Source organism: Gavialis gangeticus, unplaced genomic scaffold (assembly GCF_001723915.1).
Source record: "Gavialis gangeticus isolate Ggan-Ray unplaced genomic scaffold, GavGan_comp1, whole genome shotgun sequence".
Classification (NCBI taxonomy): Eukaryota; Metazoa; Chordata; order Crocodylia; family Gavialidae; genus Gavialis; species Gavialis gangeticus.
This window is the reverse complement of record NW_017729033.1, coordinates 85187876-85204863: the sequence shown is the minus strand read 5'-3', so window position 1 is coordinate 85204863 and position 16988 is coordinate 85187876. Positions and strand designations below refer to the sequence as shown.

General features: G+C 38.3%; 1 protein-coding gene across 1 annotated transcript in view; it reads right to left on the bottom strand.

The window, feature by feature from the left end:
• Positions 1-4043: 4043 nt before the first annotated feature.
• UBE2D3 (ubiquitin conjugating enzyme E2 D3) overlaps positions 4044-16988 on the bottom strand; it is a 53877-nt gene continuing 40932 nt past the window's right edge. The window contains exons 2-7 of the mRNA XM_019526171.1: positions 15469-15532; positions 15350-15381; positions 10911-10988; positions 9684-9789; positions 7525-7618; positions 4044-5541 (exon numbers count right to left, since the gene is read on the bottom strand). Of these exons, the coding sequence (XP_019381716.1) occupies positions 5496-5541; positions 7525-7618; positions 9684-9789; positions 10911-10988; positions 15350-15381; positions 15469-15532 (420 nt within the window). The 3' untranslated portion in view covers positions 4044-5495. The remainder of the gene's footprint in view (positions 5542-7524; positions 7619-9683; positions 9790-10910; positions 10989-15349; positions 15382-15468; positions 15533-16988) is intronic.

Sequence of the window (16988 nt, the reverse complement as noted above, 5' to 3'; positions counted from 1 at the left end):
GGGGGCAGAGTTAGAAAGCAGTCCATCTACCTGCCTCTAAATCAGTCAGAAGAGTGAACAGATACTTGTCCACTCAGGCAACAATGCTGCACAAGTTTTGTACGTCTAACCTTACTTTTAGTTCCATACTACATCACTGCAGCATTGTATATACTTTATTTCCCAGCTGAAAGGAGGCTAAAGGCAGGAGTTAGAATGATACTGGATTCACAACACCCAGGGTTCCAGTTATATTTATAGTGTGCATATACTCTCATTCACAGCTCCTAAGAAAAATTAGCTCACATTTAAGAACAGCCAAACACCTGCTCCCAAAGGTGAGCTAGAACAACTGCTCTAAGTGTCGTAGCCAAGTAAAGACTGAATAAAAAACAAACTGGCATTCTGATAAACATGCATATTGGCAGAAAGAAACTGGTTTCTTTGTTTCAAAACCACAATGGCCGGTACTCATTGGAGTATTGACTTCGAAACAGATCCGATCATCCCACAATCACTGAGGAATGATGTCATTCCCCTTTATTTAGAGAGGATGCTGGACTCTTAGCAGTTGCTTTGTCATATCCAGGAAATACAAGAACAAAACAGGCAAGTAGGGATGTTTTAAAGTAAAGACCTGCAACAGATCAGTTCTTAAATCACTTGCCCATAAGTATATGGGGGTGGGTGAGAGGCATGAAAATCAGTGTACAGGCATATAGCACATTCAAGTTGGAAGACAGGTTGTCTAAGACAGTAAAGACATTATTGTTAATGCAGGAGGGTATACAAAAGCCTGGTTAAGAACACTGGGTGTCAAAACTCTAAAACACCTTGTAAACATCACACACCAACAAACTTATGACATACACCAGAATTCTCTCCAACATAACTGTTGGTCTTCAAATAAAAATTATTCTGGTTTGATAAAACGATAGCAGAACACTGCAATCAACCATCAGCTGCTTGATGAACTCTCTCATCACTACCATCTTTCATACTCTTACAAAAAGGAGAAGTTTTTAATAGAATGTTAGCGATATTTTACCTTCAGATTCACCTCAGCAAACTTCTGATCCATTCTGTTTTAGTCCTTTTTAATGTCATATATTAATATCATTGAACAGTTTATGTACAATTAAGATATAATCGAAGTGGGAATACGAATACAATTTCCTTATTAATGCAGAAAGGGGATCTTGACTTCATCTCAAGCTCAGTCTCTCTTAGCAGTCTATTACAACAGCAGACCTACAGATAGCTTTCGTTTGGTCCACTTACCACAGCTAATGAACGCATCTATTAGAATCATTTGTTTTTTTTTCCCCAACACCAGATGGGACAAATGGTAATCAATAGAATTGCTAGTGTTGCCAACTGAGTAAAAAAGCAAAGAGGGTAACATAAGGATATGTAGATCTCTGGCTCTGGATATCCCAACTAGTTTTTTTTTAGGAAGACTGATTTCTTGCATAGAAAACCCATGATTAAATATCTAATGGGTAGAGCTTCAATATCCAGGGACAAGAAAACTGTCTGGCTAACAGTCCTTAGCCATTAGCTAAAACTTAGTCCAACTTCTCCCTAGAAATAGAAAATTTGAATATAAAGTTTCTATATTTAAAAAGAAAAAGTTATGGTACCTACAGAAAAAGAGAACTAAACATTTATTTTCTATAATAGAATGTTCCAGTTTGTCTGGGAAAGGAAATTCAGTATTTCCAAATGTCTAGTGACTAAATGTGGAAACTATTCTTCCAATCTGCTTTGTTAATTTATTTCCCAAGCTTAAACATAAATCTTAGTGCCTACTCAACATTCTTTTTGCATCTCCAATAATGTCTTTTGTATCTCATTAAATATCAGCTGCATTCATTCAATGTTAAATATTCTTTTAAAAAAACCCTGCATTTTTAGTTGAAACAAACCTAAAAGATCTTATGTACAGAGACTATGTCCTTGTAAACGTCCATTTATTTTTCTTTCTTCTTTAATTGAGTTATGGGTGTACCTTTTATTCAAGGTCATCGTGTATTTGAAGAAATACAGCATTTTATTATTTTTTAAAATGACACATAATATTGTATATAACATACTATTGCAGTAAATAAAATTCAAGACAGCTAACGAACCACTGCAAGGATTTAGTCCAAAACTCACTTAAGTATATATTGATTTCAATGGATTTTGGATCAAACCATGGGTCTTATTTATACTTATGCAAATAATTACAAAATGAAATTAAAGCTAATATTGGGAGGTATCACCTTTTTTCCTTATTATGGTATGTGGATTTTTCCAGACAATTCATTAACTCCTTTTTTACATTTTATTTTTATGAAAGCCATAAGGAGGTAAGATTAATATGCAACTGTATTTTTAGAAATGGTCTTAAATTAACTTCAGGATGCAGGAACCAATTCCATTCTTGAACGCATAATCTTGACATAAGCCTCAAATAGAACTAGCCAGGCAACAATTTCATCTTGTGAAAAAATAAAGCTTTGGGAAAAGGTTTCAGACTGAATCACGGCAAATAAGTCACAGTAAAAAAACCCCCAAAAAACAACAAACCCTAACTTTTTGCTGATATGCTATTCTATAGCATTTTGTTTTTGAGAGCGCCATAACTTGCCTGCTGGTTTATGAAATAAGCATGCTCTCAAAGCCTCAGCTCTGTAGCAGGCAATGACTCCCATCAGAAGTTATCAAAATTGATGTTTTCGTGGGACACTGACAAGTTGGCGTTGTTGGAAGAAAAGTGTCTCAACAGAAAGTTTCTGACCAGTTTTTTTATGTTTCATTTGGCACAGTGTTTCTTCTCTCCAGTGCAACTAACATGGCTTCTACCAGTAGCTCTTTGTTGCTTATGGAGACAGATTCAGGGCCTACTTATTTTTTTCTTGCAAAGTATTTCAGTCCCTTCTCACCTCATCTCCAAATCAGATACTGGATCTTTCCAACAAGTTCTGGTCAGAGTCTTCCAACCAGATTACTACATGAAGTTAGTTCTTGCCACTCCTAGACCAAGAATTTTGTTATACCCCAAAAAGGCTAAAAAATATCAAAGTTCTGATGCTGTATACAATCATAAGCTATACACCTGGAATTCCTGCATCAAACCTGTAACTTCTGTTTGAAGAATACCACACACCAGGAATAATAGTGGTCAAGAGATTAACTTCAAACTCCCAAACAACAGATTGATGTGGACTACTGTGTCTTCCCACTCCCTTCCACACTGAGCTATAATTAGGCAATGTTTCTTCATATGAACTTGAACTGTTAAACTAATGTTAACAGTTTTAAATGGTGGCCACAGAGATGGGACAGCATGTTCAAGTGACCACTTGAACACAGTTGACCACTGACAAACATTATGTCAAGTACATTATCTTACCCCTATACCTTGAAGTTAGGTGAACACTCTAATGCAAAAAACACTTTTTCATAAATGATAAAAGTACACCCAATTCTGGTATAGATTCATCCCATAAAGACTGGAGTGAACCCTCAAAAATCCTGTGTTAGTGCAGCACTAAAAACTGCAAAACTTTGGAACTTCAGAAATCTAACTGGGCTCTTACAGCAAAGCATGCTCAATCAAGAATGACTTTTGTTTATATATGCTTTTTTGAAATATCCTAAAATCTAGTTTACCCTAAAAACATTATTTTTAAATTATGGAAGTGGAAATCGGAACAAACCATACCCAAACTACATATTCAGATTTTTATAAAAATTAAGGTTTAACATTTATTTTACATCTAGCTTTCCACATTTATGTGGAGACAAGGAATCAGAATGCACATAACTATAAGCAGTGCAAAAAGTGGTGCCAGAGAGAAGTCACAGATGCACAACAAACTCATAATACAGGACTAGAGAAAGTGAGATTATAGATAGTAAAAAAGAATGGATACAAAAAACCAAACCAAACAAAACAAAGAAAGCGTGGAGGAAAAAGGCAGGAACGAAGAGAGCAGGATGATTTATAATGCCATTGATGCTAAAAAGGCAAGAGAAACTAATGGCACAAGACAATGTTTCTGGTCAAACAAAAATCCAATAGCAATGACTCTTTATTCATTCACGTTTAGTCACCTGAAATGAGGAAAGTGTCTGTTGCATTAAAATTGTCATTAATGTAAATGGCAGCATGGCTGAACACGACCTTTTCAATGGATAACGAACATCCAACATAGTAAAGTCACTTCAACACAGCCTCTGACAATTCCCACATCAAAACAGTACTTTATTTTGCATTTTTGCCCCATTTTTATTCCCACATTAAGATCTTTCAGCTGTCAAGTGTACAAGATGAAGAAAAAGCTTCTCAGTCAGCAAACAGGGGTGCATCTGGAAATGCCTCCACAATACACCACTTCAGATCTGCTGGGTCCCAAGTCCATCCTTGAACTCTGGGCTCCCAAGTGTAGCACGCTACAGCCACACTACTACGTTAGCTTATATTAATTCTGCATACAACAGGCTGATCAATGTGTCAGCCTGCCACAGATTATTATAACTGAAAATGGCAAAAAGATTCACTCTATCCAACTTTACATCATTATCTGATGTTAAACAACGAGGCAAATCCCAACAGTATATACAAAAACCAGCTTTGCTTTTACAAAAGATTTTGTTTCCCATATTGATTAATCCAGGCAGCTTACTCATTGGTTTATGCAACTTTATTGAAGAAAATAAATCAATTACTAGCAGAGCTATTAGTTGATCACTCATCCATTGACAACTTGCATCATTTATTCAGTGCTATATTAAACAGTGTGTTGGAAGATAGATTAACTAATAGCTCCAAGACTCCTAACAAAATTTAAATGAATTACAAAAATGTTTTTAGACCCTATTTTGGAATACAATGGATGTCTGACTTCCAATTTCCATTCTCTGTAGAACAAGAACTGGTCATTCCTTTATTGACATGCATAAGATACATCACATTTTCTGTTCTGCTGATGCTATAGATTCTGTACCAATTCTCCAGTCACATCAGTTATGAGCATAACTATATAATAAAACCTCAAATCTCTAACACTGGAAGGTTTTAAATAAGATGGATGTTGCTACAGCAATGTTACTTCCTTTGATGTGAGAAAATTTTAACATCCATCTTCCCCCCGCCCCCTTGATGGTATCTTCAGTATCTGTTAGAGCAGTGAGGAATGGATTTACTCTCATAACCAAGTTAGAATGAAGACATTGGCCACATAGTACACATGCTCCATTTTAAAAAAATTCTGAATCTTGGGCAACTGTTCTTGTGTAACTACTTTACAGATTCTAAAAGCAGTTATTGTCCAAAGCTGGAAGAACTAAAAGTCTTCTCAGATGAGCATGTGCATGAATGGAAGGAGGTAAACAAAAAGTTAAAAAAAAATAAAATAAAGATGAGGTCTGATAGGGGAGCAGCCGGATAAGAAAAATCAAAAAAGGAACAGTAATTTAAAGTTTATTCCAGCTATAATGCAGGTTATTCTGACTTAAAGGTAGCATCACATGGCATACTTCTGAGTCCATTCCCGAGATATTCTGTTGTACCTGTGAATAGAGGAAGAACACATTAGGGACAGTTAAAGCCGTAAGGATAGCAATTGCCTACCTGAAGATATTCACCATTGACATTTCAATTGATTTCTCCACGCCTTTTGTCCAGGACTCTTTCTATGCTTTGCGCACTCTTACTAAAGTAAGGAAAACAAATCTTACTTGGATATTTTCAGTAAAACAGGCCTCCATTGAGACTTACTCTTCAGCTCAAATCAGGAGAATTTGCTAGAAGCATGTATTAGGAAACAGAGGACCACAATTTCAGAAGGGGGATGCAGGACATTTAGAAGTTTGCTTTCCTATAACATGACACCAAGTTGTTTTGACCCTACTTTTATGGTAAAAATCAGTAGAATAAGGCATCCTATAATTACATTATTGGTGTATTTTTTACAGTTATCAAATTTCCTATTTTGGTCAGAGAATGATGCAAGATGCTACTAAGCTACTTTTCAGGAGTAAGCACTTCTGGATACCCAACAATTTTTCTTCAGCCAACCATCCTTTTCCTGCCCCCGGACAGAAACTTTAACTGAAGTACTACTACAATGAATTCTAGCATTTGCAGAGTAATAATACGACGTGAACTTTCTGTACACATTAATCCACAGGAATTGAACTAATACAATTAGTTTATGCTCATCTGCATGCTTGTCAGTAGCAAGTTAATTTCCAAATATACAAGCAAGATCTAAAACAGTACTTTTCATAATTTAAAGTAATAGCTATGTTTTGCTTGTATACAAAGTTTTAAGTTTGGATTGCCTAGATTTATTTACATACATGTAGTTGGCTTTTCCACTTCATTGCTTTTAACAGTCTATGAAGTTTGTCTAAGTACTTACCAGGACTCAAGATGAACAAGTTGAACCTAGACAACTGTTTCTTACCATCACCTGTTTTTTTTGCCATGCAAGAGCATTATCTATGTGAGAAACAGTGACTAGCCAATACATTTCACACTAATCACAGATCAAGCTGTTAAATATTCAGGTTGAGTAACTGGTGCATCCATTATCTGTTAGTTAATCCAGTGCCTTGAAGCATGCAGCACTCAAGTGCTGACAGTCCCCATTTTGTTAAACGCACCATTAAGTGCAGATATTCTTACCCTACAGCATAGCGTATTTCTCTGTCCACTCTCTTGCTAACCTATTGTACCTATTTGGACAAGTATATTCAGCATTAATATACACAGACTTCAATGGCTACTTCACTGAATTCTACCTGTGCAAAACTTAAAACCTAATTTTAACAGAAAGCGAGATTATAAAACCTTCACCCAACAGGGAGCTTCAAAACAAGTAGTTATCCAAAAAAAACCACTATAGAAGGGTCAGCAACATTTTTGGGCCACATGCCAAAAAACCCTGCAACCTCAGCGTGTAAGGTGTTGGTGTGCCAGGAGTGGATGGTGGGAGAGCCGTGAGGTGTTTGATCCTTCTTGTGGCAGCGCAGCCCTGACCCCTTCTCCACCTCGAGATGTGCTGCACATCACCAGCACCTGCTGTGAGCAGCCCAGGCTCCATGGCCAACAGTCTACCCAGAACCCAGGTCAGCTGTGGCATTCTGATCAAAATGGCTTCACATGCCACACAATAGCCAAGGTTTCCTGATCCTTGCACTACAGTATTTATTTACCCGATTAATCTTTCCTCAAAGCCTAGAAGTGTTATAACTGATACCTCCTATTTAAATATAGTAAGCCAATAATAAGACAGTGCAAACTTTCAAATACTTATTGCCATGACCATCTAACCCCTCCACTGCAACTTCAGGTAAAATGTGACATCTTTGTATTATAACTGTAACATTTCCTTTGCCAAAAATAACTACCTAGTCTAATGCACAAATTCTCTCCGTCCCAGACTGATTGCAAGTGACCTACTCCTCCCCACCCTCTGCTTTATACCAGAGCAGAATGTTCCTTGAAAACTTTGTTAGTATATTACCCTTACATAATTCTGTACTTACTTGTCTCTGTCTGTTTTATAGATACGTGCAATCTCTGGCACTAGAGGGTCATCTGGATTTGGATCACATAACAGTGAACAAATGGATAAGAGAACTGTGAAGGAAAAAAAAAGCGTTGACAGTGAAATCAAAGACCTTAACCAGAGTAGAAATGCCATTATTTGCTTTCTCAGAACAAGCTTATGACAGATCAATTAAGTCGAGGGAAATTTTGTTGCTCACCTAAATGCAAAAAATCACTGACCTACCTCTCTTTAGAGATTATTACAATTATCAGAGGTAACCAGAAAAACAACCTTGTTCTCTAAGCTCTTCATCTCCTGCAACTTCCTCTATTGTCTATGTGTACACAACAGCATATATGTGAGAAAGGCAACAAGGTTTACCATGAAGTGAAAGTGTGCACAAGTTGTTACCACAGAGTAATCAATATACTGTGAATTCACACCCTAGTTTCACTGAGTGGCTTGTGTGCCAGGTCCTAAATAAATTTAAAGTGATCACAAAAAAGGATTAGAATCAGACTGATTTCTTCTTTGCACTAAGACAGTAATATACTAGTCTGTCCTGTTCAAGCTAAATATATGCTGATAAAATAAAACATTAAATTGAGACTGTCACAGAAAAAATAGCTGCAAGCAACAATATTAACTTTATTCTTTACTTTCGCAACCACTGCAATATGCCATGACATGATGGACCCTACTATGGGTACTAAACTTGGTTTGCACCTTTTGGACAAGTAAGTTTAACTTCAGGAACTATTTTAACACAACTTAAAAACCAACACAAAATCTGTTTAGATAACCTTATTTTAATTTAAACCACACATTTCAGTTTACTTTAAATATCAAACAAAGGAGTTAAGCTGAAATGAAATAAGCCACTTTTAAACCAATATAATTGTTTATATGAATTCAATCTTGCAGATTCAGACAGATAGGAAAGCCAGTCCTTAGTAATAGCTAAACTAAGCTGCATGATTTTTTTTTTTTTTAAAAGAGACAACAGCATAAGGATGCAACACTTATAATTATTATTATCCTTTTCTACTCAGGATCGAGCAGTATTCCCCAAGCCTGCGATTCATTGAGGCTAAAAAAAGTTGAGAATCACCTATTTGGTTGGGGTCACTGAAAGGCAACATGGGTAGGATCTCACCCTGCTGTGCCCTGCTCTTTCCAATATCTACCCTCTCTTGACTTTTCAATTTAGAAACGAGAAAGCTGAGGGGCATGGGCCAAGTGAACAGGGAACTGTTGTTCGCCAAGTCCCAGAATATTAGAACTGCTGAACTGAGTAGGCAACAAGTTTAAAATTAACAAGACAAAGGACTTTTTTATGCAACATGTAGTTAACTTGTGGAATTCACTGCCACAGAACATGGTGGGAGCAAATAGCATAGCCAGATTTAAAAAAAAGGGACTGGATAAATTCATGGATGATAGAACTATTAATGGCTATTGAACACAATGGTTGGGTGCCAAGGGAGGATACTGAATAAGGGATAGATCATTCTAGACATAGCTTGGCTCAATGATCTCCCTGTACTTCTGCCACTGTTGGGAGACAGAATACTGGACTAAAGAGACCATCAGTCTGACCTAATATGGCACTTTATGTACGCCAGGGTCAAGGGTAGCCCCTGCTTAAGCTGCCCCGAAGGGTCTCGCATAAGCTGCTGACCACCCACGCAGCCCCTCCTCCAGTGCCATGCTCATGGGGCCAGCAGGGGACAGGTTGGTCTGGAGAGCACAGCTGGATCTGTGCAGCTACCTGCCTACACACCACAGACCACACTGCTGAGGCATGGAGAAGGAGGAAGAGGGGCAGCAAAGGGGCTGCCTGGAGGCAAGGAACAGCAGAGAAAGCAGCAGCAGTCCTTAGAGCAGCAAATCACAGGCACTGCTGGAGTAACTGGAGCAGACACAGGGTGCCAGACATGAGAAGAGAACATTTACGTCCTCACATGTGGAGCTCACATCACACTAGCTAAGGCACACCCTTTGGAATCACTGGGCTAGAGAATAAAAGGTAATTCTAGAGGGAAAGCCAAAAGGGAAAAAAAAAAACAAAAAAAAACACACACACACAAAAAAACCCAGCAACACCACAAAGAAGGAAGACATAAAATTAGGGTTTTCTGAAGAAAACTTTACCTTTAGAAATAGTTAAAGCAGGAGACCATTGTGATCTTAAAATATCAAGACAAATGCTGCCATTACTGTTAATATTTGGGTGATAGATTCTTGTTGTAAATGCAACCTATAAAAAAAATTAGGTTAGTATTTGCATTTTATATAAAACATGCAACTGATATTGCAAATCAAACTACTAATCAATTACATTTATTCTAAAGAATAATTATGAATGAGATATGAGGATAGTTTTTACAGTTAATGAAAAAAAAAAATCTTGAAATACATGTTAAGGAGGCCAAATTTCCAGCTTTTAAATGGCTCATTTTTCAATGCCATGTAATATTGACACTGGTCAGAGCACATTTCATAGTTACAAGTCCACAAGAATAAGGCATGGAATGAAAGTAACAATGGTAAGACTGCAATGGATCACACAACACTGCTTATCACAAAACTGAAAGACAGTTCCATGTTTCCCAGCTTCTCTTGATCATCTGGTCAACTGTATGATTTACAGTATTAGAAAATATGGCTTTAAGTGCTACCAAAACAAACACATGCCAAAAATGTTAAGTTTGGCCACAACGAAGAGTCTGTATCCAGTATCACTTCCTCTATAAAACCTAACAGGGATTTTAAAGATAACCTGAAAATATTACATTTTGTTATAAAACAAGTTCACTAAGTTAACAGGGTGTTTGTTTTCTAATTTCATAAAAAATAGTCAACTGAAAGTGATTTTCCACTCAAATTGCTTTTGGACTTTTATTTTACCACACTTAAAAACCAAACTAAGTCCATCTGAATTTGCCAAATCATTAACATTTTTATAAGTTACAGTAAAAAAAACATAAATGTTGTAACAAGTTTTGATGCTATACATGGATATATATCAAATGCTTCCAAAAATACCTCATCTATATTTAGTTCTAAAAGGTGCAGTTACAGGCAGCTACCCTAAAATATGTCAGTATTGATAATGTCTGTAGTTGTTTTAAAATAATTTCAGAATTTATGGTTCTTTTTAAGTCAAGACAAATTTGAACGAAATACATCAGCAAATGTGTAAAACTTTTCCTATGCAATGTACCAACAGATACCCACACTGAGAAGGGATATTATATATTCAGGACAAAGGTACAAACATAACAGGGCTAACATAAGAACTCATGGATTCATAATTTCTCTCCCTGGGTTCAGCTCACTAAAGGGCACTAGATGTACAAGCGTGAAAATGAAACTTGCCTTAGGTGGTTTGAAAGGGTAGTCTGTAGGAAAGTGAATTGTCAGAAAGAACACGCCACCTTGATATGGACTGTCATTCTGTCAAAGAAGCAAGTAATTATTCTTTAGTTATTCCTTGAGCATTAAAACTTTTGCTAAAAGCATTTTAAACCAAAAAACCAAATAATCACTGACATACTGTGGATTTTTTTTGTGCTTACAAGTAAAGCTATGAATAAAATTCAATCCCTGTTGCCCAATATGGGTTGTACAAAGATGAACTACAGTATATCAGATTGGTCACAGACGCACTTAATTTTCTCCTAAGGAACTGCTACATTTACTCACATACCACAAACATCTTTCCCCTCCAGAACTGGCTTATGCATCTTAAGCAGGGAAACTCTTTTTGATTCACTGTAAGAGGAGCATAGAGACACTGTGTTCTAATGGCTATCGAAATGGCTCCCACTTCCCTCTGGCCCAGCAAATAAAAGGGGGCTGAGTCCAACCCTTTCACAGCCACTGAGGAGCTGACAGTAGCTAGTGACTGAATAGTCAATGATCTCCCTGTACTTCTGCCACTGTTGGGAGACAGAATACCAGACTAAAGAGACCATCAGTCTGACCTAATATGGCACTTTATGTATGCCAGGGTCAAGAGCCCATGCTGAAGCTGCCCCGAAGGGTCTTGCATAAGCTGCTGACCACCCACGCAGCCCCTCCAACAGTGCCACGCTCATGGGGCCAGCAGGGGACAGGTTGGTCTGGAGAGCACAGCTGGATTTGTGCAGCTACCTGCCTACACACCACAGACCACACTGCTGAGGCATGGAGAAGGAGGAGGAAGAGGGGCAGCAAAGGGGCTGCCTGGAGGCAAGGAACAGCAGAGAAAGCAGCAGCAGTCCTTAGAGCAGCAAACTCCTTAGGGGCTGTGACAGAATCAACACTGTAGCTTGTGCCTGAAGGTACAACTGAGTGGGCTTAAGGCAAGTCAACTGATGTATACACTCAGCCATGATTCTAGAAAATCTATTTTTGGAAGGCAGAATGCATGTGGGGAAGGGGGGAGGTGGGAGGACAGAAAAGTGCACATCTTGTTGGGGGGAAGGGGATGGGAGGAGATGTGATATGCAATAACAGAAGGTGTTCCATAAAGCCTTAATTCAAAGGAGGTATTTGTCAATATTCTGGCCAGATCCACCAGATCCCTGGAAAAAAAAAAAACCACATACATGCCTTACTGCCCTTGTAGTTTGCAAAAACTCTGAGGACTACAGGAAAATGGAATAATGGTGAAGAACAAAATAAGGAAGTACACAGAGGAATAGAAGGTTTCCTTAACACTTTTACTTTTTACAGTAGTCTTCAGTTGTGATATTTAAACCTTGCTACAGCAAAGTCTGTTTCCAAAATAATGAGACTGCAGTATCTGCCTCTCTATCCTCTAAGCTAAAGACTAGGAGGTAAAAGGGTAATTTGGTCCTCTAATACTTTTGATTTAAAGCAGGGGTAGGCCAGATGAAGGACATGTGGCTGGTCTTCAGACTGAACTGGGCCCACAGATTGGCTCCACATGCTGGAGCCAGCCCACAGAGCATGGCTAGTGTGGGCACTGTATGCAATGTGCGCCCCAGACTGGTCCTGTGCGCTGCTTGTAGCCTGCACATGCCAGCTCCAGCCCTGCATACCACACACAGCATGTTGGCCCTGCCCCTGCACTACACGGTACACATGACCAGCCTGGAGCACATACTGCACATGGTACCAGAACCAGACTGACCCTGTGCACTGCATCCCATACAAAGCACCAGTCTATGGGCCTCATCTGAACCAGTCCTGGATGTAGCACGAAGGGCTAGTCTAGTGCAACAAATTTTAAAAATTCTCCTTAAAAGGAGAAAAATGCAGCAAACTGTGGCAGAGTTCTAGCCTGCAAGGGGCTGCTTAGGGCCCCTCATGTCCCCTGCTCCCCACCCAAATACTGGGAGGCTGGGGCCTGGGGACAGCAGGTCAGGAGCAAGGGGGGCACTGGGTCAAGACTGGCCACTAATACTTACAAATGGGTTCTGGCACAAAAATGGCTGAGAAACACTGGTTTAAAGGAAACCTGGAAGCTATTTGAAAACTGAACTATCCTGACTTCTTAAAGGGAAGAAAAACCATCATCTGCACATACCCTAGCCCTATCTCATTTCTTTAGTTTAAATAAATTTGAACAGCAACGAAGAATTCCAGTAAGAGGCAAGATGCTCAAAAAACAAAAAACAAAGTGCCACACCTGATACTTTAATGGCACTGCTCTGGCAAAAATCAAGTGCATTATATCTAGTATTCACTGAACGTCTGCTATATTGGCAACTACAGTTCACAAATGACCTTAGGCCTTTTATTGTACATTCTGGAAATAAAATTTTAGTGTTTATAAAAATGAGGAACTCAAAGAATTACTTAGAACCAGTGTAGACTAGACCTAGGCAAGCTTCCTCATATCTCATTGACACTAAAATCTCAAATTCTTATTCCTAAAATTAGTACAGATGCCAAGACACGATTTATCAAATCAGGGCTGTCCAACTTATTTGACTACGCAGGCTGCTCCCTTAATTCAGCAGCAGGCAAGAGTGGGGGAGTACAGTAACAGCAACATTTGTCCCGTGGGTTCCAGAGATATGCCAATGCAGCAGTTTGAGCAGTAGAACAGGTTGCCACTTGGACTGCACCCGGTACATTTACACCAAAAATTCCTACATTTTGGCAAGGTTCTAAGTCTGTGAGAGGACTCAAAAAACTATTACCATAAACCCAAGGACAGGTAAAATTACTAGACTAATTCAGGATACTTTTAAATTATTCTCTTGCTCGAGCGGCATGCACTTTAAGGTGAAAAGGCTAATAAATGCCTTTGGACTGATAGAGCAAGTTGTGTGGGAAAGGCCTGGACAACACTGAACGAAGAAGAAAGGCAGAATGGAAAAAACAGTCTTACAAGAAAAAAGACCCCAAACAAACACCCAAACCCTTATGACCATGCAGACACTAGTCAAAATTTTACTCAACATGCAACTCAGACTACTAAATTTGTTCCACTATCAGCAAAGCTATTGACCCAACCTTCTGAGCACGCACTTTGTTGCATTCAAGGAGATAAAGGATAAAAACAAATCCAGTTTCTGAACTTTGAGCTGAAGATCAAATTCTTCATTTTCCCCCACAGAGGAAGTGAAGATGAGCAGATATATGCAAATGATATTTAAACCAGACCTATACGTAAGGTCAGATCAGTACTAACAGTCACCTAAATTAATAGTTCTAAAATGTAACCCAACTAGAGGCACCACCGACAGGCTCCACATCTACTGGTACTTGACCAAGTTTAGCTTACTTGAATTACATTTACAAAAAGTGAGAATTCAGTCTGGAACCCAAAGACAACCTGACACCCTCTCAACCACCGTTGTTTAAAGTAACAACGCAGGTTAAGTGAGCCCTTGATAAATATGGACACCACTGCTAGCATTCAGTAGGATTACAGAGGTAAATAAGGATTTAAAGTGTTGCCTGCAGAACCACGTTTTTTATCGTGCATGAGAAACAATATTTAAATCAACTTTCAGACTGGAAACCAAGGGAAACCATAGAACCAGGGAAAGAGGTCCCAGTAAAGGTCCCCCCCCAGTGAGTGCCACTGAGCTCCACATCTGCAGGCAAGATCCAAAGGCACAACTGCTAAAAGATGTACCACATATGAATAGTGTTCATTCCAAGCAAGCACATTTTTCTAAAATAATCCCAATAAAGTTCTCTTTGGTCACTGATACTTTTTAGAACTGAGCAGCTTCTGCTATAAAAAAAAGCTACAGCTATTTTGATATCTTAATTCCTAAGCAGTCTAACTTGTAATATATTTAAACCACAATAAGGACAAGTGCCTTTGATAAGTATTTCTAATCTAAATTTTCAAGCCATAGTAAAATTTCAGGAATTTATAGTGAGTACACAAAGCATGTTTTGTTCCTGCAGCTATCTGAAATTCTGCATGTCAGATTTTGTTTATCCCCTGTCAGAGCTATAGACGTTCTACCAACCCAGTCCAATCAAAGCTTTCCTCATCTGCACCAGTGCATCTACCCCGGTAAACAAAAGTCTAAATTCTGCATACAGACTAAGCCAACGTTGGATCAAACTAAAGAAACTTTGGGGTGCATAAACATATGTTCTAGATAAAGATAATATTTTGTTTGTGTTATTTTTGAAAGACAGTTCACATAACATACACACACGTCATGTTACAGAGATGACCTTGCAAACAGTAATTTTTCCCCTTCGTTTCTCCGAACAGAATTCTAGGGGGCATCTAAATTAGGGACTAACTGTAGAGAAATTAAGATGACAAGAGTTCTTGCTAATCAAAACTATTTCACGCTAGCATTAACATTCAACGAAGTGGGAATACTTACAGGTCCCATAATTGTGGCTTGCCAATGAAACACTAGAAGAGAAAAACTCAGTGTTATTACCTATGCATTATATATTCTCTGAATTAAGAAAACATCAGATCAAGTTGAATGCTACTTACTATCATCTCCAACTGGACCAGCTGAACACTGTGCGGGAGGATCACGGGCTAAGTCACTAAGCTCCTGAATAAATTTAAAAAAAAATCTGTTCAGAAAAATGTTAGTGAAGTACATTATTTTTCACTGAATATACAGAAAATCCTTGTATTTTCTTAATGTAAAAGACAATACAGACCAAATGATATGTCAAACCCTTAAAAATTGCACTCAGGCCATGGATGGCACTCCAAATACTGGAGTGCTTCAAATTTGGTGCTATGCAGACATGTACACCTCTACTGATTAGCATGAGTCCCAAGGGCAGCTGACTGCACAGAAGACTACTCACTGGCCGTCCACCCTGCTGCCCATCCATCAGGGCAGAGCGAAGTAGAACAGAGGACCCCTTGAATGTACAGATATTTCAGGAAACGCTTCAAAAGAAAGCAGTTCAAAAGATGTTCCTTATTTTTTAAGGGCTTCTTTAGCCACACACACCTGCACCCACCATTTGGAGCACTTCAAAAGGCAACTGCAAGGCTTTACATATCACAGGGGTGGGCCAGATGTGGCCCACCAGGCCATTCTATCCAGCCCACAGGGCCCCTAGAAAATTCAGAAAATTAATAGTTATCTGCCCCTGGCTGCCTGTCATGCGGCCCTCAATGGCTTGCCAAAACTCAGTAAGTGGCCCTCTGCCTGAAATAATTGCCCACCCCAACAGCATGTCTGTCCAGGGCCTCAGCAGGTATTAGAAATGTCTTCATGAAAGAGAAGACCTACTAAGCTTGGCAAAGTAAATAAGCTTCTAAATTCAAGTTCTGAGATTTAGAAGTCAGTTACTATTTGTACTTTTTTTTTTTATACACCCCATGTTAAAAGATGCATGAAGAATTAAAGTCATTACATACTCTATTAATACTTTCTTCCTTAAACGACACAAGGGAGGGAAAAAAAAAAAAGGATAAACATTAAGTTAAATGTCTTCACAATGTACCAGAAACTAAAGTTTAACACAAAAACAGGAAGCTCAGCAGTTCCATCTTCTTGGAAGTACCATGCACATGATCAGCAGTTTGCTATATCTATTTAATGCTTTAAATAGTGAATTGCAAAGACTGGCAAGTGTCAAAGGATTTCTGCAAGAGTTAATTCAAAAGAAGGGTTTTTTTGTTTTGTTCTGTTTTTTGAAAACTGCACCTACCTATATCAGTTTCAGAAAGCTTTTTTTTTTAATCCTATGAAATCCTGTCACCTGCATCTTAGGCTTCTCTGTTATTTATATGACTCTAGCAAAGGTTTACAATGCAATGTTCTTTCAATCCAATTTATAGGGATTACGATACTACATAAGACACAGGTATCCCATTTTCAGATGTTTCTGTTACTTTGGAAATTAAGTTATGTAGTGGTCCTGAAATTCATTAAATATACAGTGTTAATTTTAGGTTTATGTACTATTTAATTAATTTTTAGAACTCCTTAAAAATTATTCTTTAAGTGCTTACAGCTAGCTTTTTAGACATTAAGAAATTCTGAG